Genomic DNA, 23,655 nt, shown 5'->3' on the forward strand with positions numbered 1-23,655 from the left:
TAACAAATGGTATCTCTCAGTAGATTTGGTACGAGAAGCTCCTTGGGTCTCCGTCTTAACGCTGACAGTGTCATCAGGAGAGCTTTCCAGTTAAACCTGTCCAGAAGGACCTGTTCCACTTCACTGTCTTCTTCTTCCCCTGCTCCATGCCGGGAAAAGTTGATTCGCTAGCTCAATTACTTTCATACTCTGAGTAACTTCATGAGAACTTCTCTCTCTTAAAGTTCATCTCTGAGTTGATCCTACTGCTTTTCTCTCCTGCCTCTCAGCCTTAGCTGATGTTGAATCTTTTTGACTGCTTCAGACAGCAGGACGCTTACCCTCTGCTGCTTTTAAGTATGGGAATCTGTGTTTAATTATGTGCTTCTAGGGGATTGACTCAGCTCTTAAGGCAAAAACTTCATGCTTCATGTGAGAGGGGGCAATACGGTAATGGGAATTAGCAGAGTTCTTCAGTTTCAATAGTCAGGTAGACTATCTGGTGAAGAAAAACACATAGTGTGTGGAAGTCTTGGCACATAGGTGCAATTATTTTTCACGGCACCATTAGTCAGTAATTGGGCCTAGAGTTTGCAGCAGTGAAACCAGAACAAAGAAGTCATTGTATCCTAATTAATAGATAGAGTAATAATATCAAAGTTTTGTCCGTTTAAAAGTTCACCGGGACACGTTATTTCAGAAACCTCCAGTGTTTTTTTGCTCATAGTAAAGAATGGCTCACTGTGATAGTGTATGTAGAAAAGTATTTAGTGGTTTCTGGCTCAGAAATGGCATTTTTATTACCCTGTCACTTAAGCATGATGGTGTGGTTCCACTGAGAAAAGGAAGACTTGGAGACCGCAGCTTACATGGCCAGATTCTCAATTGCTGTATGTGAATTTTTACTCTGCTCACTGCCTTTAGCATAGGCACTCTAGGCCTCAACACCACAGTCTGCACTCAGTATCCACAGGGAATTGATGCCAGGACCCCTCAGGGATACCAAAATCCGTGGATGCTCAAGTCCCTTATATAAAATGACGTAGTACAGTTGACCCTCTGTATCTGTGGGTTCCACAGATAAAGAGGGCCCATTGTATTGACATTTTGGACTGGATAATTCTTTGTTGGGAAAGGTAGGACCCTCCTGAGCATTGTAGGATGTTTAGCAGCATTCCTGGCGTCTACCTACTAGATGCCAGTAGCACCACTTCTTCTAGTTGTGGCAAGCAAAAATGTCTCCAGAATTTGCTAAATATCCCCTGGGGGCAAAATCACCCCCAGTTGAGAAACACTACTAGCAGGTTAGTACTCCCAGACTAGTTTCTTCTAATCTTCTACCTCCTGGCCAGTACATTACTTTTTATGTCTTCCCAAACCAAATATTTGGATATTAAGTTTACTTTCCTTGAAAAGTTAAAACCATATAATGCTTTATGAATCTGAATGAAATGACTTTTGAAATATCCATATCTCCATTGCACTTTGTTAATGCAGAAAAATTGCAAGGAAAATTTCAAATTGTTCTTGAGTCTATACACTTGCCTTGTCACAGAGCGCTAGTTTTACAGGTAGCAAACATATAAATAAAGAGTAGAATTAACCATCAGTTTGTTGATTTTAGCTTTTCTCTGAACACATGGGAATTTGGTCTGGACTTGGGGAGTTGTCTCTAGTTGGTGCTCTCACATTTGGTGTTTGATTACCCCAAATTGCTAACTGTACAAACTGGGTTGGGGGAGAGAAGAGGGAAGAGGGACTCTGATCCTTGGTGTCTAGGAAGTTGGTCGACCCAGAGATGATGGCAACCTGAGAAGCAGGTGGACCACTGTTAGAAGCCCATCCACTTAGCCTGGCACACAGATATAAATTCTGGTGGTTCCGCCTCTTCGCTTCACTTCTGCCTTGCCTTTTATTTATTTATTTTTCTATGCACTACCTACCCCCCTCCCACTAGACTGTGAGCCTTGTGAGAACAAGGGCCTTGTCTCCTTTGTTCATACTGTGTCCCCAGCTCCTACAATAATAGTACCTGGAAAATAGTAATAAGAGAGAGAGGTGTTACCAAAATTGTTTTTCTTTAATCAATATTGATTATAAATATAAGTTAAATATATGAGTCATTTTTTTATTTGGTCCTCACGTCACGCTTGGGTACTATAACATTTTAACTGGTCCCCTTGAATTTAATCTCTTTCCCTATCTCAGTTTAATCCACACACAGCTATGAAGACCATCCTTGTTGAGCCTTTTAGCCCCCTAGCACAGGGCCCGGTATGCAGTCTATCAGTGACTAAATGGATGAGATTCCCCTGCTCCGGGACCCAGTGTGGTGTCCTCTTCTGTACTTGGTCACTCCCCTCTCTTCTAGCCTCGTCTTTCCTTGAGCTGCCTGGCTCTTCTCCACCACCTACCTGTCTTTCCTTTTTACTCTGTCATCACTTACCTTGTCTTCAGAACTCATCTCCTGGTTAACTCCATTCTGTTTTGATCATTTATTCATATATCATCAGATTGTGCTTGTTGATAATATACCTTTGTAACTGACCTAACTTAGTGTTATGTTTAGGGTGTTTGGCATTTATCTCACAGCTAGACTGTACCTCATTTTATTTCTTATAAATCCTTCCTCCTACTCTTTCCATTGAATAGGACCATTTTCTGCACCCAACTAAGCTTTCAATAAATGCTATATAATGAAGGTAGAGGTGGTGCGAGGAGCAGTCTCTACCACTGGATTTCCAGACATTCAGAAAATTCTTGTAAACACCAGGGACAGCTCTCTGATTCCAGACTATTTCGTTAGAAGCTGTTACTTTCCGGATTTCAGTTGCAGATAACAGCCAGTGGTTTTTGGCTTTGTATAAGCAGGCATAGCTCTGTTAGTCCAAAAAGGCTTTTTAGGAAGTTAAGAGTCTCCTTTATAACCCATTCAGAGATTTTTGTTTTTAACTGTTGTTTTTATACATCCTTAATTATTCTTGAATTTATCAAATTTTTTGTGATGAAAATGTTTTAATGTAACATCTCCCCCAGTTTATCATTAAACATTTTTCTTTTCAAGATCTGGTCTTAATTTTTTTTTTTTTTTTTTTTTTTTTGTGAGAGGGAGAAGACACTGAGGAGAGAGTACTGTATCCATTAGAGTTCAGTTTAGCTCTAAGTAACAGAGACCCCAAACAAACAATAGCTAAACAAAATAAAAGTTTATCTTTCACATAAATGTGTAGAGGTAGGCTTTCCAGGAGTAGTGTAGTGCTCTGATCCACAAAGCTCTTAGAGACCCAGGTTCCTTCTAGCACCTTGTTCCTCCATCCATAAGTATGATCTCATAGTCCAAGATAGCAGTGCTATTGTTCCAGTCATCACCTCTGCATTCCAGGCCACAGGATGGAGGAAGGAACAAAGAGAAAGGCTGTCAAAGAACAATTCCTGTGTCTTTTAGGGGAGGCTTTTGGGAGTTGCTACATGACATATCTGCTTATGGCCATACTAACAGCAAAGGAGGCTAGGGAAATATAGTGTTTATATTTGACCAACTGAACAAAGAGAGTCCTATTAGTGTAGAAGAACAAGGTAACACATACTGAGGAACATCTAGTTATCTTTGCTATGGTTGCCCCATACATCCCTCTGTCAAATGAGCTTTCTTGGAGTTTATTTAAATACATTCCTCTTGCTTCAAAGCAGTGACTTCTTGTAATCATATTTTTTTAGAAGATAAATGCCTATGTGTTGTAAAAATTTGTAAGAACATTAAAATCACCATGATTCCACAACCTAAAGATAATCACTGAAACAGCATCATGTAAGAAATGTCCTTAACACTAATATAGAACAAGCAACTTCAGAGTACAGAGTATTTAGATGTTTTTCTAAATCTTTCTAAAGGTTCTCTGCTATACTGTATATGCATTTATTCCTTCAGTAAACATTATAAAACATCTTAGTCCCCAGCATCTTGTTAATTCATGTGTGTGGTTGGAAGGGAGAGCAAAGAAAGAACTTTTAAAAATTAAATTTGTTGCTCTCAAGATACTTACAGTCTAGTACTGAGAGACAAGACAAACATATATGAAAAAGTTGGTAAATCAATCAGGGCATATAAGTGCTGTATTTGTGTTAATGTATGTAAAGGTACACTAGAAAGCAGAAGATAAAATAATCATGACACTAGGTGTCTTTATTTAATGGTAGAGTAATTTGTACCGTGGACAACTGTTTGGAAAAATGACACCTTGAGAATATATCATGCTTTTTAGCTGCTGGAGAATGAAATTTGGATTACAAGTCCTTAGAACAGTCTGATCAAGCTTAACATGGTTAAATTCTAACCTCTCCTGATTCCCAGATATAGAAGTCTGAAGTTCATTTAGAGATAATTCAGCATGACCTGTACCTTTTGTGAACTTCAGAAATAACTAAAGATGGGCCAGTTGAATTTCGCTGAAAAATGGGATGTGCTTTTTTTTTTTTAATCCTGACGTTAGTGCATTTAAAAAAAAAAGTTTTTGAGGAGAAATCAATGAAAATTAACCTTTCCTAATGAAAATGCCTAAGTGGGAACATTAACGATGTTAAAAAGACATACACAGAAAAACCTAAGCGCTATACCAAAATACTAACAATTGCCACTAGATGGTGAGATATGAGTGACTTTTTTTACTTTAGATGATCCGTACATAACATTCTTTTTTTGTATTCCTCATCGCGTTCTTTTTCTTTTGTAGTATAATTGCTTTACAATATTGTAGTAGTGTACAATATTATATATAGGTGTACAGCATAGTGATTTTTTTTTAACAAGCAAAGTGGCTTTTAAAAAGTTATTTTATTTTATTTATTTTATTTTCTAAGAAACCTTCACTCGTGGCAAAGGCACAGTGGAGATGACTGTTAAAGGATAACTCCTTGATCCCTGTCCTGAGCCGAGCGCTGGGAAGCTTTCCGCCCGCCCGCTCTGGAACCCATGCCGCGGCGGGTGCTCTCGGAACCCACAGAGAACAGTGGGGCCCATTGTGCCTCCGGCTTCCTCAGGTGGCCCAGGGCCGAGGCCGCCGGTTTCCACACCAGAACACACACTCTTTCATGAAGAAGGGACCTGTGCGGCAAAGACAGAGCCTCTCTGTGGAGACATTGAAACTGCTGGCTTTCTTTTGACTCCTGGCAAAACTGGCCAGAAGAACACACGTTTTCAAAAGCTCCGGGCTTCCTGTTTGCATTCAGAAAGCGGGGGCCGCCGAGTAGCTGAGGGCGCCCGGGGGTGGGGTCGGCGAGCCGCTGCGACCTCATTGGTGAGGACCCGGCCTATGGCGTGTGCGCCCGGCCCGCCGGCCGAGTTCCCCCAGTGTCCACCCTCCTGCGCTGACGGGGTGGAGAGCCTGGGCCCCCGAGCTGGACTGCGGGCGACGGGCCGGCGGGAGCGCAGCGGGCGCCCGGTAGGTGTGCGGCCAGCGGGCGGGCGACAGGGCCTCCCCCGGGGCGCAGTCCCCGCCGGCCCGGGAGCGGGGCGGGCGGCAGCGGGCACCTGGCCGGGAGGGTCTAGGCCGGCCCAGCTTAGAATCAACGCGTGCCGTGAGATCTGTCTGACACCCAAGCCTGCCGTTTTTCTTTGCTGATGGAATTTCAGACAGCACTGGAAACAGGTCTGGCTGCATACTTTGAGTGAGCATGTTGCCCTTTGTGGAGTTAAAAAGGAAAGAAGACACGTTCTGTTAGCCTGAGCACAAGTTTCCGGGCGCAGAGCTCCCCATCAGCTTACCCTTCCTTAGGCTAGAAAATGATTGGTGTTGAACACCTCTTTCAAATAGAATCCTTCTTCCACGTGGTTTAAAACTGAAATCTAATGGCCAGATTCTAACAGCCAGAACAATTTAATGTTGTTTTAAATGAGGACACGAAGAGAACATAACCTTTTTATTCCTCTGCTTGGCATTTTTCTTTTCTGTACTTTTCTTTCCAGCGTTTCAGAGGGAAGCGGGGGAGTGGAGGTAAAAGGTTTACTCAGAGCTCTCACACTGTCGGGTGTCACATTCAGCACTGTCAAGGGTGGAAGGACAGGCCAGCAGTCTCCAAATTGCTGGAAGTACCTGGACCTTGACAGCAGTTAGGTGGGCTTTTACACCCAAGGAGAGGGGCAGGGGTACAGATGGCTTGCATTTTTACTCATCACTTTGGGATCCTTCTCGTAGCTCTCAAATGCAGATCGTGGTATTATGACTCTAGGAAAACACATTTCTTAATCTTGCAATTTAAATAAAAATGGCCTTGGTTTTCAGTTTGAAATGCATAGCTCAGGTCAGCAGCAAGGTCTGTGCCTTGAAAGATTCCTGTTTCCTTTTCTAAATGGTTTAGCCAGAAGTAGCATTTATCAAATGCCACATGATCCAGTGTTTGGAGTATAGGTTTGCCCTTATTTTCATTCTCCTTTGCATCTGTTTGGATCCATCACAAATGCAAAACAAGGTATTCTTGGAATAGTGAATGTTTTGTCCAAAAGAAGTCAAAGAGGAAAACACGTTTGGGGTTTGGTTTTGTTTTTAAATGGGAAGACACACAACATAGGTGAAGTGAAGTCTGTCCTCCAACTGTTCTTGCCCCCATGCTGCTGGAGTTAATCACTCAGTGTCCCCTGTGTCCCCGCTTTCTCTGCAAGGAAGGTGTCAAGGCAAATTGTGACCTTGTGGGGGTGGTCAGGCACCGGGGTATGCTGGCCACCAGTTAGAAGGGCTGTATGGTCTGCAAAAGAGCAGTAGGTGGGAGAACTCAGGTCCAGGCTTCCTGGATCTGAACTGACTTGATCTGTTACTTTAAGACTTCTCACTTTTTTGTGCCTCAGAGTACACTTTATAAAGTAGGCGTCATAACGACTGCTGTCTATACTTCAAAGGGACTGTAGACGGCAAAAGAAATGATCAACTTGAAAATGCTTTCCAGTCTTTTTAATGCATTCTTTTTTAAAAAATCAAGTATTTAGTAAGGACTTACTGTGTGCCTGGCTCTTAAAAATCATTTTCTCATTACATTCTTTTAACAACCTTATGATTTAAATACTTGTTTGCATTTTTACTCAGGGGGAAACTGAAGTTCTGAGAAGTTTGTTAACTCTCTTACCCAGTTGATAAGCTGTAGATTCAGGGTTAGAGCATAGATTTGTCAACTCTTAAATCATACTAGTTTACCACACTGCAATATACGACACATGTTAGTTTTTACCATTATGAGTATTACATGGCGTTATAATATTCTCTTCTTTCTCTCTTAGGAAAAGCAGATGATGTTCTGAATGGAGATCATGACAGGGGACAAAAAGGTCCCTATTTTGTGGAGACCCCCTATGGTTATCAACTAGACTTAGATTTCCTCAAATACGTAGATGACATACAGAAAGGAAACACCATCAAGAAAGTGAACATCCAGAAGAGGCGGAAGCCATCTGTGCCACGCCCAGAAACCAGGGCCGCACCTGGCCATCAAGGTGTGTGGACTTCCACCGAGTCCCTCTCATCCTCCAGCAGTGATGGCAACAAGCAGTTAGCCCAAAGTGAAGTTACATCAGCTCCAGTCCCAAGGCCACCTGCCCCTCTGGAGACCTCACCCACTTTTCTTACCATCCCAGAAAGCCGACAGCTGCCACCACCATCCCCGCAACTCCCAAAGCACAACCTTCATGTCACCAAGACACTGATGGAGACCCGGAGAAGACTCGAACAGGAGAGAGTCACCATGCAGGTGGCACCTGGTGAGTTCCGAAGGCCCAGGCTGGCCAGTTTTGGAGGCGTGGGCTCCACGAGCTCCCTCTCCTCATTTATGGGTTCTGGAAACCACAATCCCGCCATGCAGCAGCATCAGAATGGATACCAAGGCAACGGGGATTATGGTGGCTATGCCCCAGCTGCTGCCACCACCTCTTCCATGGGGAGTTCCATCCGCCACAGCCCTCTGAGCTCAGGGATCTCCACTCCAGTGACCAACGTGAGCCCCATGCACCTGCAGCACATCCGTGAGCAGATGGCCATTGCCCTGAAACGCCTGAAAGAGCTAGAAGAGCAGGTGCGAACCATCCCTGTGCTCCAGGTGAAGATCTCTGTCTTGCAAGAGGAGAAAAGGCAGTTGGCTTCACAGTTGAAAGACCACAGAGCTGCATCCCAGAACGATGTCTGTGGTGTGAGAAAGAGGTCCTACAGTGCTGGGAACGCATCCCAGCTGGAACACCTCTCCAGGACCCAGAGAAGTGGCGGGGAATTATACATTGACTATGAGGAGGGAGAAATGGAGGGGGCGGAGCAGAGCACCCAGAGGATAAAGGAATTCCGGCAGCTCACAGCAGACATGCAGGCCCTGGAGCAGAAGATCCAGGACAGCAGCTGTGAGGCCTCCTCAGAGCTCAGGGAGAACGGGCAGTGTCGGCGTCGAGATTGCCAGTCTGTGGCTGTGGGTGCTGATGAGAACATGGACAGCATTGTCGTGCACCACAGGGGCGCCAGGTCCTGTAAGGATGTTGCTGTAGGCACGGTCACCGCGACGAGGAATTCTGGGGTCAGTGTGACAGAAGCCATGCTTGGAGTGACTACCGAAGCTGACAAAGAAATTGAGCTGCAACAGCAGACCATAGAAGCGTTAAAGGAAAAGATCTATCGCCTGGAAGTACAGCTTAAAGAAACCACCCATGACCGGGAGATGACTAAACTCAAGCAAGAGCTGCAAGCTGCTGGCTCGAGAAAAAAAGTTGACAAAGCTATGATGGCCCAGCCGCTTGTTTTCAGCAAGGTGGTGGAGGCAGTGATACCCACAAGAGACCAAATAGCTGGCAGTCACGTGGACGTGGTTGACACCTGTGTCGGGACCTGTGTGCAGACAAATAGCATAGGCATCTCCTGCCAGCCCGATCGTGAGAATAAAGTGGTGGGGCCTGAGCTGCCCATGAATTGGTGGATTGTTAAGGAAAGGGTGGAAATGCACGACCGATGTACTGGGCGGTCTGTGGGGACGTGTGACAAGAGCGTGGGTGTGGACATCAGCGTCTGTGAAACAGGCAGCAACACGGAGGAGTCTGTGAGCGACCTGACACTCCTCAAGACCAACCTGAATCTCAAAGAAGTCCGCTCCATCGGCTGTGGAGATTGCTCTGTCGATGTGATCGTCTGCTCCCCAAGGGAGTGCATCTCCCGGAGTGTGAACACGGAGGCCGTCAGCCAGGTGGAAGCTGCTGTCATGGCAGTGCCTCGAACCACGAGCCAGCACAGCAGCACGGTTCTAGAACAGGTGTCCCAGTTCACCAACACCGAGACAGCTACCCTCACAGAGTCCTGCACCAACACTTCCCTCAGCACCATGGACAAGCACACCAGCACCCGGACTGTGGAGATGCGGACTGTGGCGGTCGGAGAAGGCCGCGTCAAGGACGTCAGCTCCGCTAAGATGCGGTCCGTCGGAGTTGGAACGGTGCTCTCCGGCGCCTCTGGGTTCGACAGGCCATCCTCTGTGAAGACCAAAGAGTCAGGCGTGGGGCACATCAGTATTAACGACAACTGTCTGGTTGGTCTGAAAATGAGGACCATAGCTTGTGGCCCTCCACAGTTGACAGTGGGGCCGAACGGCAGCCGGAGGAGTGTAGGGGTTGGGGACGAGCCCGTAGGAGAGTTCGTGGAGAGCCCCCAGCCCCAGGCTCCGTCCAGAATGGTGACAGGCTTGGATCACTACATTGAGCGTGTCCAGAAGCTGCTGGCAGAGCAGCAGGCGCTGCTGGCTGAGAACTACAGTGAACTGGCAGAAGCTTTTGGGGAACCTCACTCACAGATTGGCTCCCTCAACTCCCAGCTCATCAACGCGTTATCGTCAATCAACTCTGTCGTGAAGTCTGCAAGTGCTGAAGAGCTGAGGCCTGACTTCCTGAAAACCAGCCTGGGTAAGGTCACAGGTAGGTGGTGCTCCTGAGGGTCCTGGGAGTGAGAGAGGATGGGGGACAGTGGAAATCCAGGAGGTAGGGATTTTTTTTTTTTTTTTTTGCCTGGCGGAGCTATTTTTTGGAATCATGGAGAAAGCTTCAGAATGGTAATGGGTAGAATGAAAACCAAGAATCTAAATCCATAAGCAGCTCTGCTGATTCTCATTATCTGATAATTTCATTAAGGCTAGAAGAAGAAAAGCATACTAGTGTTGGCTGGCTTAGGGGCTGTCTTGGGGGGCTGCTGGTTTGCTAGATGTCTTTCCGTTATGTACTTGCTCATTTTATACAGGATGGCCTGAAAAAAAGTCCTGCCCTGTTTGTATCCGCAATTACCAGTGTATGATCAATGAAAAAATACTGGTATGAAGTGTTTTTAATTAAAACTTTTTATGAGGGGACAGAGATTCCATTAATTCATGTATCAGTTCAACAAATAATGATTACATACCTGCTTTGTTTCAAACATAGGTATAGGCTCTTGTTTTCATGGTGCTTACATTTCCAGTCGGGGGCACAGGCAATAAACAATATACCTAGATACGTCAGGAGGTGGTACGTGCTATGAAGGAAGGAACTCCACTTAGAGGAACAGTGAGTGGTGGCGGAGAGGTGAGGGCAGTTGGAGATGGCGTGGTCCAGGAAGGCCTCTCTGACAAGGAGCCCCTGAGCCAGAACCCTGAGACAAGGGAGGCCTTTCCCACTGTTCATTTTGTTAGGTGCTTACATTTTTGTCTTTCTCATACTTTCCCTTATTCATTGGGATTCCTGCTCACCTTGGCTTTTCTTTTTTCTTTTAATAAATTTATTTATTTATTTTTGGGTGCATTGGGTCTTCTTTGCTGTGCGTGGGCGTTCTCTGGTTGCGGTGAGCGGGGGCTGCTCTTCGTTGCGGTGCGCGGGCTTCTCGTTGCGGTGGCTTCTCTTGTTGCGCAGCATGGGCTCTAGGTGTGCGGGCTTCGGTAGTTGTGGCACGTGGGCTTCAGTAGTTGTGTCTCACAGGTTCTAGAGCGCGGGCTCAGTAGTTGTGGCACATGGGCCTAGTTGCTTCGCGGCATGTGGGGTCTACCCGGACCACAGCTCGAATCCGTGTCCCCTGCATTGACAGGTGGATTCTTAACTACTGCGCCACCAGGGAAGGCCCTGGCTCTTCTTTAAATTGAAGCTAATAATGGAGAAATTACCCTGGAAGATTTGGTGACATGCTCTTTCCCTGTGAGCCTCACTAAAATAAGTTCCCCTGTTGTCAGCTGCATGTGGTTCTAATTGTACATATTATCATCCTACCACTGGGTTCCATTCCTGGCTCTCGAGCTGTCACAAAGCAGCATGACCTGGGGAAGGAAAGTCATCCTTCTTTATACTTCCTTGTGAAATGGGCAGTCAAAGGGCATCCATCCTGTAAGGTTGTCAGTGTGTTCATCACTGACCCCCAGTGAGCACAGGGTGGCCTTTGTCGTCCTGGCGGGGGGGGGGGTGCTGCTAGCACGTCCAGTGTGGTTTCTTTTGTTGATGTGCCAAAGTGTAGCTGAGGTTTGGGAAGTACTAAAGAAACACTCTACTCTGGCCCAGTGCTACACATAAAATGAGTTAAAGTGCTTCAAATGATTGGTGTAGTGTGCATTAAATTTAATTTTATGTGGAAACGTGCAGTAGAGACTTAAATGTAACTTAATAAACAAAAAGTTCAAATTCTTTGTTTCCCTCTATAACCAAAAGAGCAATGGTTAAAATAGACTGAAATAGATTATTTTTATATCTTCTGAGGTTTCACCTCCAAACCTGAATTAGTTTTTAGTAGCTGTGTTGTGGACCAGATAGCTTATTGTGGAAGAAAACTGAACATGACAGTGACAGCTGATGTATGACATATTTTTGCCTTTTGGAGTTAAAGGAGTCTAATAAATTTACAGGGAGTCATTTTAGAGTCAAGAGATTAAAATGATGTTTGAACCGAAGCAAGGTCTTAAGTAACTAATAGTATGTCTGTTTCTACTTCTTTTTAAAAATCATGATGTCAGATGTTGAAGTCAAAATGAAACTCTTAAATACCTCCAGACACACATGGTACAGTGCATCATCCGTTGTAAGAGCATTTTCCTGCCAGCCTTCCTCCCTCCTCCCAAAACAGGGGTTTCTATTTCACATTCCTGCCAAAAATATTCAGGTGAATCGTTGGGGTAATCTGCCTGGCACCCAGAGCATCAAGACCCAGGGAGGAGGTTTTGACTGGCTGTGTTACAGTGTTTTTTGGTCTATTTCCAGTCACATTGACATTCCAGACATCACTATTTCGATCTGACCCTACACATGAACACCTGATTAATCAGCTAAAATGCAGGAGACCTACAACATTTGTGAACAAAAGTATAAATATTCTTCATAGAACTTACTTGATCATAGTGGCAGCTTCCTCTCAGAGCATGCAAGAACAACTTTAAATTATTTCTGTAATTCCCATCACATTTGTATTTTGCTTTAAAGTTCTAAGGAAGGAATTAGGTTAGGAACTCAATCCAGAGAATTACATTTTTGTTATCTCGTGTGTGTTGTATGGGCTGGAAATGAAAGCAGTTCAGTGTAGTAGAGATCTCAACGTCTGCAGGCTGTGAAGAGTGAAGGTGTGTCAAATGTACTCCAGCTTATTGTTCACACCGAACACTACAGAATATTGCTCACATACAGTCTAGAATACATTTCTTGACCTTGGGGAAGATGGCGGAAGAGTAAGATACAGAGATCACCTTCCTCCCCACAGATACACTAGAATACATTTCTGTACCAAAAGGAAAATGGAGTATAGAAAGGTAGTCATCTCAAACTTTCTTCCCCAAATCAAATGATAAGAAGTTTGAGTTTGACATCGCCAAAAAGAGCATATAAATGATCACTTATGTGAACCTAGTACTTTAGTTTAAAGAATTTAAGTTTGGGCTCCAAAGCCAGGTATTCTGGGTTCGAATTCCTTCTCGGCACTAGGACAGGTTGTCTTTGTTCCCCTACAGGGTTGAAATGAAGATTTAGTGTGTCAGTGTGATTAAAGCATTTGGGATAGTCTGCACCACAGAGGATAAATGCTGGCTCTCATTGCTGTTAACTGTTTTCTCTACTTCCAGAAATGGAAATGTAGATCTAGAACAAACTGCCAAACAAATGCGCTACAAATAGTCTTTTGTATTTAATGCAAATTATTGTCTTCGTAATTCTGGCTGGCCATCACCTTCCCCCACCCCCCAATGGTTACACCTCCCCAGCTAACAATTTTATCAAGCTAAGGAAATATATCAATAACAATGGGAAAACACAAAATGAGTAGAATAAATTTTCAATTCAGATTCTTTCAGAATCTACGTCAAAGCTCAAAATGAAGCCTAAAATTAAATTAGGTGTATATTAGTACCAAACCCAGAGAATTCTCTTCAGTTTTCCTAGGGTTGAAGATTTGAGGGTATTGCTTTTTAGTATGCAAAAGAGCATTATTTTTATCAGCAAAATAATAATGCCTAACACTCCTATTCAATTTCTTGAAGTTATAACTGGAGTATGTGCTCATAACACATTAACAGTTCAGAAGAGCATAAAATACTGAGAGCCTCCCACATGCTCTCATGGGGTAACCCCTTGTGTGTTTGGTGTGTACAAGTGTGCAGGTCTGTATTTTAGACACATTCTGTTTTGACAGCATTTGAATCGTACATATTCTCCTATGTCATTTTTCACATGAAACATCACAAACATTTTTTCAGGATTTAAGAGACAATGTCACAGTTTTGATGCAGCTGGAATTTGGTGGTAATCAAAGATGATCTGTAAAGTACTTTTAATTACTAGTAGTATGAGTTTCATGTATTTAATATTTTCTTTCATGGAATTAAAAGGTTAAGAGGAAATAAGTTTCTCAGAAACCTCAGGGAAAAAAATGTTTATTCTTTCTGTAAATCAGTTGGGTTGTTTTGGTTTGAGGAGTGGGTTACTTTTTTTTTTCCTTTTCCTTTTTCCCTCTGGAGAGAGGAGGAGGAGAGAGAAAATTCTAGACAAATGACTTGCAGTTACAAATACTTGAAAAATATGTAACTGTCTCTGAGCAAATAACGAACAGAACTATCTAAAACAGTGGAACTTAACTGCCTGTTACATGATTTATAGAAAATTCATCTCTCATACTGGAATAAAAGAACTGCTTTTTAAATCAGCTTCCATATTTGCACTCTTAGTTATCTTGGGCTTGCTAAAAAAATGTATGAACTTGAAGTCATTCCCATAACTGTGAAAGCAATTTTGTAGACAGAGATCTGAGCCAAAGCAAAAGCAGGGAAAATTAAGTCATTACAAAATACCATTTCTAGTTAGTTTTCTTACTTCAAATCATATACCATTTACTTGTCCCAGTACCTTTCTTTAAAATCACAATTTTCTTTTAGTAAATGCTACAAGCACTGAATAATCCAAACCAAATGTTTCTGGAACCCTGCGGTGTGTGGTAGCATGATGTGAAAGTCCATTGACCCGGAGGTCAGAGGGCTGACATCTGGTTCTGGCTGCCCAAGAACTTGCAATAACACTTTAGGGGCGTTTGGGCTGCCGTGTCCTCCTGTGTCACGAGAGGGTAGGATTAGATTTTTCTTGCTTGGGCCCTTTCAGCAGAATTATTCTGTAAAAGTAGCTCTTCACCAGGCTGCCCATCAGATTCATCTGAAGAACTTTTTCCCCCCAAATTCATGAGTTTTCTGCTGCAACCCACTGCTACCACCAGCCACTGAATAGGCACACTTGAGCCCTATTTCAGGGAAATACTGTTGGAATAAACAGCCTTAAAGGGAGTCTTATTAATCTGGGCTCCATAGCTTCATAAATAGTTTTGTGTTTGGAATTTTTGTGAAGAAAGTGTATGATTTTTTATTTTAAACTTTTTTTTTTTTTGCGGTTTGCGGGCCTCTCACTGTCATGGCCTCTCCCGCTGCGGAGCACAGGCTCCAGACGCGCAGGCTCAGCGGCCACGGCTCACGGGCCCAGCCGCTCCGCGGCATGTGGGATCCTCCCGGACTGGGGCACGAACCCGCGTCCCCTGCATCTGCAGGCGGACCCTCAACCACTGCGCCACCAGGGAAGCCCCGAAAATGCATGATTTTTATCAGATTCTCAGAAGGGATAGTTGACCCTCAGAGACTGAAATTACAGATCTAGGACATCTGTTACAGACCTTGGTTAAAAGCACTTCAGCCCTGAGGAAAATCTTTTACAAAGATTTAAAATCTACCACCTTTGTGAGCCCTTCAGTTGACACTTGTTTGAAAATCTTCTTCTTTTAAACTGATGCCTTATCGTTTTAAATGGGTATTAGTGAAATGTATGCACTCTGGAAAAAGATGCATGTTTACTTTGACACTTCTACTCTGAATGAATCTGTAAAGTATATCTTTCATTTCTGGCTAACGCATGGAGATTGGTGTTTTTTAAGAACAGAAATGGCTTTAAGTTCCTGGATGTCCAGTCATAAACGATGAAAGAATTGTTGGTATTGGGTGATGGTTACAACTGTTTGTTCTTCCTCCAATCAGCGAGGCGTTTGTATCTCAGTAAAGATGTTTAAAGTCTGCTCTGTTCCCATCTCTATTCAGGTCAATTGAGAGCTATGCATTCAGTGTCAACTATATGCAAAGTGTGGTACTAAAGCAGAGAGAGAGAGAGAAAGTGGTCAGAGCCTGGAACTTGCAATCCAGTTGGGAAGCCAAGACACATATACCAGAAATATGAATGATAACCTATGGGGGGTATATGTCAGCCACCAAATAATGTGAAAATAAAAGTGCTTGAAGAATTCAGCTGCAGTTAAGCTCTCTGAGGTTTAGGGAAGAGATGAGTTTAGTGTGGAGAGGACGACGACATTAGCTGCATCTGGAAGAACACAGAGCACATCTTGTTTAACCCAACAGTTAATGCAGCCTGTCAGCGTAGGTTTTCTGGGTCAGGTCTTGGGTTGGTGTGTAATTAAATGTGGGTGGCGTGGTGAGGGAGAATCTGATTCTTAATCCACTCAGCATTTTAATTTCTAAGTACCCACTTTTAGATACGTTCATGAGAGCTCTCTGGCATGTTCTCAGGAAAATATTAAAGTGGCTCTAGAAATTATTACACTGCGGCTCTTACCATTTAGTGGCTTTATGTTGGTGGCCACACGCATTGGTATTCAGGCAGAGTTCTGAGCGATGAGCCTGCAAACAGAAAGGGATTGTCCTTTCTCCTCCATCAAAGCTACATACTTTCCCCTTACAGGTAATGTGTACCAAATAAAGAAGGTGATACTTCATGAATAATCTCTATTGTCTATTCCCCTAACCAACATGTGGGCTGAAAGGGTGAATTTGTGCTCAAGCCCTTTTCCTTATGGAAAAACTAGAAGTGTTATTTTAGACCTCTTTGAATTCTTAATTACACTTCGGGAAAATGCCTAAATGATTGAACGGCCTCCATTATGACTCAGAAATTTCAGTCCTACCTTTTTGACAAGTAAGCTAGATGTTCTTTAAAAGTCAAATCAGAATGTTTAAATGAAAATTTGGCACAATAACATGGTCAATTAGTTGGCGGCACTGTTCATAATTGTGCTTTTAGAAGGCACTTGGCATTATAAATAAAAATATGAGTCAGCGTGCCAGAAGAATTGCAGTATGTGAGCAGGGCAACTTTTAAGATCCATTTAAATATATTTTAAATATCAATTTTCTAACAGATTTAGAAACAGATTTCTATATACCAACAACTAATACCCATTCCAGGTGGATAAATATCACAGAGGAAACTGGAGAAGGTGATCTCTTTAAAAACTTCTCCATCTCTAGTTTTCATTGATTTTTAAAAAAATATCAGGTACTTTGCTTTAACTTTTCTAAAGTCAAAAACGTAAAAAAAGTTTTCCTTTTGAGTTACTTATTTTTCATTACAGTTTGCCTTAGCTAGTAGTATAGTTATCCATGTATTAAATGCTAAGTGTACTTTAGAATTAGAATTAATACTTCGAGGATGCTTTTATTTTCCAGAACACTGAGATTTCTGTCGTTTGCTGTCTTTTAGTTATCACTAATCTGGTCAAGTCATAAAATGAAGCTCATGCTTTATTGGCATTTATGGCCATTATAAGTTTGAGTTAACGACCGAAGACCACACAGTTGCCCACTCCCCTGTTCACTAACTCCCCAGTGGTGCCTTTGGAAACTTGCGCCCTGGGGGGAATTTTGAGCAGCTAGGCCATAGTACCAGACTTAGGAAGGTGTTTGGTGATTATTCCTGTTGTCTTACCCTTATTGTTTGCATAGCATTTACTGTTGCTCGTGGACTTCTACCATTAGTGGTCCAGGGCTGCTAACTAAACCAACAATGATTCCTAATAATTCACATGGTCCAAGGTGATGGAGTGAAACCGGAGGGAAGTCTAAACTCTTGTTTTTGGCAGTCAAGTTTTACACTGTTTTCAGCAAATTTTTGATTGGTTAATTTAATTCACTGGTTCTCAATCCTAGCTGTACATTAGAATCGTTTGCAGAGCTTTTAAAAACTGCTAATACTTGGGCCCACGTGCAGATATTTCATTGTATCTGTATTTTTAAAAGCTTTGCCCCCAGCTCAGGTGACTCTAAAGGGCAGCCAGGGTTGAGACCATTGAATTTTGTTGGCCACTTTATTTTTGGCTTTCTTGGCTGCACTCTTCCTGTGTTTTACTGAAACACAGCAGTCATTTGTCAGTCTTAGGCTGGTGCGTGTGTCATCTTATGTGTGCCCGCTAGCCACAATGGGTCTTTATCAAGTTCAGACAATTGTTTCTGGGTCACTCAAGAGAGCCAGAGTTTCAACACCATCTAAAAAACATTTTCTGGCAATAAAGGCGACAAATTTCCTCTGATCCAGCTAATGAGAACTAGTTTAACGCTTAGCGTTGTTCTTTGCCTTGCTAGTTAGACTTAACAGGATCCCTGTGACTTTCCATTGAATTACACAGGCATTTATTTAAGGCTTTCCATTGTCCAGCACTGTTCAGAGCACTGAAGAGGACCCCAGGTATGAATGTAGCGTGGAGGGACTCGGGGACTTCCATTCTCACAGAGCGAACACTTGTGAGACCAAGGAAACGGAGGGCAGGGTATATTCTGGTCTGGACAGTAAGTGCTACGGAACAGTAAGGGGGAAAGGTCTTTGTGGAATGGTATCATAGGAGGAAGACTAGAGGAAATAGAAATGGTGCCAAGCCTTGAAAAGAGTATGGGTAGAATTCTGCTGGTAAAGAAAGCTGAAATTCTAGGCTGGTAGGACAGTCTAGTAAGGAAGGGCACAGAGGAGGGAGTCATTAAGTCAGCAGACCACTCTGAATGAGTAGAGGGTAGGAGTTGTTGAGCAGTTAAACTACCCCAGGAAAGAAGCAGCTGTCCATGTTCACTGTGAAGGATCCTCAGATGCCTGCTTGAGAGGGTGGACCTTGATTGGAGAAGCTTTAAAAAGCCCTAGTTTATAAAACTAAGTTCTGGAGGAGTATTTGCCTCCAGTGGGAAAATTATCTGGAAAAGGGCAGCAGGTGGGAAGTGTGGATTTACTGGGTTGTTAGAAACGTTCTATTTCTGAATTAGGGAGGTGCTAACACAGGCATGTACATTTCCGAAAATTCATCAAACTCTACACTGAAATTCTGTGCATTTTACTGTATATAAATTATACCTCAATTTAAAAATATTTTTTAAAGCTGTGTTTAGAAGGAAAGAGAACCTATGGATTAAAAGACTTAAAAACCATAGCAGCCAGTGGAAATATAGGACTGAGGTTCTGATTCAAGCACTCTATAAAAAAAATTTTAAGAGATCATTGGAGAAATGTGAATACTGACCAGATATGTGATCATTTTAAATTCTCTTTTTTAAGATTTGATAGTTTTAGCTTTATACTTACTTTTTGAGAACTGTGTTAGGAATATATACTAAAATATTTATGAATGAAAGTGGTAGGGTCTTCAGCTTGTGCTTCAGAGGAATCCAGTTTGAGTGGTTGGAGGAGGTGTAGATGAGCCCAGATAGCTGATCATTATTGAAACTAGTGCTGGGGACAGAGGGGTTTATTATACTGTTGTCTACTTTTGTGGCTGTTTAAGGTTTCAGCAACAATAAAAACTATTTATGTATTTGCATTTTAAAAATCATTGTTGGTCCTTGAATGGAGAAGTGGTTAGTGAGTGTTTCTCTAGGAAGTATTCTGGTACTTGAGGATTAACATACTGAGACTCTTTGGAGGTTACTGCAGTCATTTCAAAGTAATGATGAATGAAGTTGGAAAAGGAGGAATGAAGACAAATGCCCTGCTTTGTTTACTTCAAGTAAGACAAAGGAACTTGAGACATTTCTTATTTGCTGTTAGGGGGACACATCAGGTCGTGGGGGCAACTGAATATTATTTGGAGGACTACAGTTAGTACTGTCTGTGTGTGCTGAGGAGGGAGGTGGATTTGTGAAGGAATCACCAGGGAGCACCCCGTGCCTCCGGAGCTAGAGGAGGGAGCATTGTGAGTGGACAAAGTACCATTTGCAGAATTAGGAAATGTCAGCCACACTAAAAATTCTGTGATATACTTGTGTGTGTGTGTGTGCGCGTGTGTATAAATTACGTAATAATAATCCAATTTTTCTGCTTCACCAGTAAACAAATAATTTTTAAAATGTAGTTTAATTTCTTTTTTTTTAGAAATTTATTTATTTTTTATTTGTTTGTTTTTGGCTGCATTGGGTCTTTGTTGCCAAGCACGAACTTTCTCTAGTTGTGGCAAGCGGGGGCTACTCTTTGTTGCGGTGTGGGCTTCTCATTGCGGTGGCTTCTCTTGTTGAGGAGCACGGCCTCTAGGCATGTGGGCTTCAGTAGTTGCGGCACGCAGGCTGAGTAGTTGTGGCTCGCGGGCTCTAGAACGCAGGCTCAGTAGTTGTGGTGCACAGTCTTAGTTGCTCCGCAGCATGTGGAATCTTCCCGGACCAGGGATCGAACCCGTGTCCCTTGCACTGGCAGGTGGATTCTTAACCTCTGTGCTACCAGGGAAGTCCAGTAAACAAATATTAAGTACCTAACATATGTAAAAGCAACCTAGAAGATGTGGTGAGAGAAACAAAGTTGATTAGAACCATGTGGCACCCTCAAAATATTTACAGACAAGAAGGGAGTCTAAGACAATCACGCGAATCCACTACTACATTGTATTATAGATCTTATAAGAGAGTCTGAAAGATGGGCCATGAGAGTTCAGAGAAAGGAGAGTTAATTTCTGGTAGGGAGATGAGGGAAGGCTCAGAAGAGGAAGCGATGGGAAGGTTGGCCATGTGAGGGAGGGTGGGGAAGGAACATCACCAGGTAGAAGAAAATAAGCTAAGGCAGGTGTGCTCTTAGGAGAGTAAGAGACCCCACTTTCTACACTGGGAGGAGTTCCATTTACTGGGGTGCAGTTCGCACCCCAAAAAGGACCACAGGTGTAGTGGGAAATAACCTTGGAGAGGTAAGTTGGTGCCGAGTGGCAGATGGTGTAGAATCTGGCTAAATAGTATGGACTACGTCTCCTGAGTGGTGGGGAGCTTTTTAGGTTTCGTTTTAGCTGGAGTTAGGATGGGATTTGAGCTGAGTGGGAGTTCTACTCTGCAGCAGTGTGGGAGAGGGGGAAATGTGAAGGAAAGGGGACAGTCAGGATGCTACACTGGTGGCCCAGGCCAAAGTTAGGTGGTAGCACCAGAACAGAGAGAAGAGTGGCACTGTGGAGTTGGACCGATCCAGATGTGGTCATAAAGGGAAGGGATCACGGTCAAGAAGGCCTTGGGGGTTTGATTTTGGATGGCTTGGCTATTAATGCCAATTATGCAAAAAGAAAACACCAGAAAAGCACTTGAGAAAAGGATGAGTTGCAAGAATTTTTTTTTTATACCATTTAGCCCATTTTATTTGGTCCTAGCGTCACACGCTTCTACAACCTTCTCCTTCCTGACAGGCAGTAATTTGGAATACACCTGTAAGTGTGGAAGTCTTCAATCAGGAGGGCCATTAAACTCCCAGACATCCCGGCATGAGCAAGAGGTGGGGACCACAGAAGGGAAGCCCATCAGCAGCCAGGATACCTTCCCCACTCAGGAAAGCACGCTGTCTCCAGTGAACCTGACAGACGACCAGATAGCCGCTGGCCTCTATGGTAACTTTCCTCACTTACGGCCCCTCTCGGCATCAGGGTTCTAGGACCAGAGTTGTCAGCATTCCAATCTAATGCCAGTGTGCCTTATAAATTGATCTGGAAGAATGATTACACAGTTGTTAGGAAGGTAGGCCTAGATTATCTTTAAGATTATCAAAGAAAGCCATGCAGTCCCCTTAAGAAAACTCATCTGATGTTGCAAATTACAAAATATTTTAAACAGCATTTCACTCTTTCATAGTTTGGCAGGTATAGATTTTTTTCCAGGTTATCTCAACTGAAAAAAAAACCCTATCCCTATCTTAGTGCCTGGATGGTTTCTGAGGATCAAGTGAGACGTGACATCACTTTGTAAACAGTAAAGCCTGATACAGATGCTAGTTGTCACTGCTTTTGTTATGTCTGGAAGGACGAATGGTTTTTTTTTTTTTCCATTTAAAGAACATTATTAATGGAACTTTGAAGTATTTTCTTTGCATGCACACAATTTTCCAGTGGATTTTGGGCAAGTTTCTCATATATACATGCCAAGATCTGTATTAACATGAATAAAAAAATAAATGTACATGAAGAAAGCGTACCTGTTCACTTAACTTGTATGGGTATGAGTTGTATTAATTTTGATCACCATGATTCACTTTTCCACAGTATGTACAAATAATGAAAGTACACTGAAGTCCATCATGAAGAAGAAAGATGCCAACAAAGATTCAAATGGAGCGAAAAAGAATCTTCAGTTTGTTGGCATTAATGGAGGGTAAGGAAAGATGGTGGTACTAGTGTTTATACGCGGTCTGTCTGTTTCCTTTGCCTCCTGCCTACTCAAGTCATATTTAAAGGTGCCTGGTCTGGAATGCTACCACATCTGGGTGACGGAAGATTCCCTCCTCAGAAAGGTGCATTTGGGCTTCTCTTCTCTCTTCTTGCTATCTTTAAGGATATTTCACTCTTGAAAGGATACGTGATGAAGCTGAGTAATTTACATCTTCTCACCTCTGATCTGAAACAAACGGTCTTCAACAAAAGCAACACGCAGCAGGTTCCCTGTTGGACAGCGTGTACTTAACTGTATCAGAACTGAGCAACAACCAGAGACTGAGAACATCACTCCATGGTCCAGGGATAGTCATCCACTCCTTCAGAATGGGTTGTTTTGCTTAGCTCTCCATGTTTACAGACAAAATAGTAGGGCCTTTCACCTGAAGAGTAACCTCGCCATGCCATCAGTTCTTTGCTTTCTAAATAGAACGTGTTTTAGTTGTTTATTCCTTCTCCTTTAATTGGCCCAGATCAATAGTTAAGCCTGTTTGTCCTCCTACAGTTGAATCAAAGCAATTAATCTATTAATCCATTCATGGCCTTGACAAGAAAGCAATAGTGCAGAGTTAGTTGAGATAATATTTATAGTAGTGCGTACCACAAAGATATAACAGTGCTGTCTGTTTTCCAGATCTTTAACGTTTTATTGGGTAATATGTCCCACAGTTTGGAGAGTGTGTACCAGAGAAACTATTGGTAACTTACATAATATGTTCACCTTGGACACTGGGAAAATTAATGGTACAAAATAAGAAGAATGAAAGGGGGAAAGAAAAGGAACAGCAAAGATGAAAACCTACAGACCTGGTTTCCATAAAATGAATTTCCTTTGATTTATATTAAGCCAGAGGTGCTATATATATATATACATATATTTTTTTCTGCAAGTGGTATGTGATACCACTTGGCAACCTAGGTTACTCCTTGTTAAGTGAGAACCCATTCAAAACCACCAGACTTCTAAATAGACCTTACTCCGCACTTCTAAGTACAGGGTCTAAAACCACTGATGAAATTTCTGGAGTCAGTTAGCAGGTTTCCCTTCATAAACATTTCTGTCACTGGGTCTTTATGGGCACACCTTGCATCTCCTGAACTCCCAATTGCCACCTAGGTATGAAACCACTTCAAGTGATGATTCCAGCTCAGATGAAAGCTCTTCTTCCGAGTCAGATGACGAGTGTGATGTCCCCGAGTATCCTCCTGAGGAAGTGGAGGACGAAGAGGAGGACCAAGACACTCGGGGGATGGCAGAAGGCCACCACGCAGTTAATGTGGAAGGTCTCACGTCCAGCAGGGTGGAAGATGAAATGCAGGTTCCAGAATGTGAACCTGAGAAGGTGGAAATCAGAGAGAGGTGTGGTACACTCCCCCCCCTCCCCTCACCCTTCCCATGTTTGATGTACTTTGGCAGTAGGATTGGCCGATGAGGAGACTGTGCAGTTGAATCTATGAGTTTGGTCTTTCCACTCGCCAAAGGAGGGCTGAACTTTACCTGTGCCTCAGAGGTGTGTACCTCTTGTCATGATGCTAATAAATACAAGTGCAAAAATGATAACTGCTAGATCTCTTATAGTAGCAGAGAGAAGGGCTTGATATCTGTTCACCTTTGTTTCTTAAACTATTTGCTATCTACTATTACATGTGGAGTCACCATCCGCATAATTGTTAAGCACCACTAAAGCTTCCATTGTTTGAACAACCCACCTTATACTTA

General features: G+C 43.0%; 1 protein-coding gene across 7 annotated transcripts in view; it reads left to right on the plus strand.

Annotated features, from left to right (window-relative positions):
* KANK1 (KN motif and ankyrin repeat domains 1) overlaps positions 1-23,655 on the plus strand; it is a 193,553-nt gene that overhangs the window by 157,786 nt on the left and 12,112 nt on the right. For 3 of the 7 annotated variants that reach the window (XM_027105746.1, XM_027105749.1, XM_027105753.1), the window contains 4 exons: positions 7,244-9,898; positions 20,922-21,119; positions 21,768-21,876; positions 23,053-23,295. In XM_027105746.1, the coding sequence (XP_026961547.1) occupies positions 7,244-9,898; positions 20,922-21,119; positions 21,768-21,876; positions 23,053-23,295 (3,205 nt within the window). The remainder of the gene's footprint in view (positions 1-7,243; positions 9,899-20,921; positions 21,120-21,767; positions 21,877-23,052; positions 23,296-23,655) is intronic. The other 4 variants (XM_027105747.1, XM_027105752.1, XM_027105750.1 and 1 more) reach the window with 4 other exon arrangements.

Source organism: Aethalodelphis obliquidens, unplaced genomic scaffold, assembly GCF_003676395.1.
Source record: "Aethalodelphis obliquidens isolate GAN/ISIS:26980383/991018 unplaced genomic scaffold, ASM367639v1 scaffold7, whole genome shotgun sequence".
Lineage (NCBI taxonomy): Eukaryota > Metazoa > Chordata > Mammalia > Artiodactyla > Delphinidae > Aethalodelphis > Aethalodelphis obliquidens.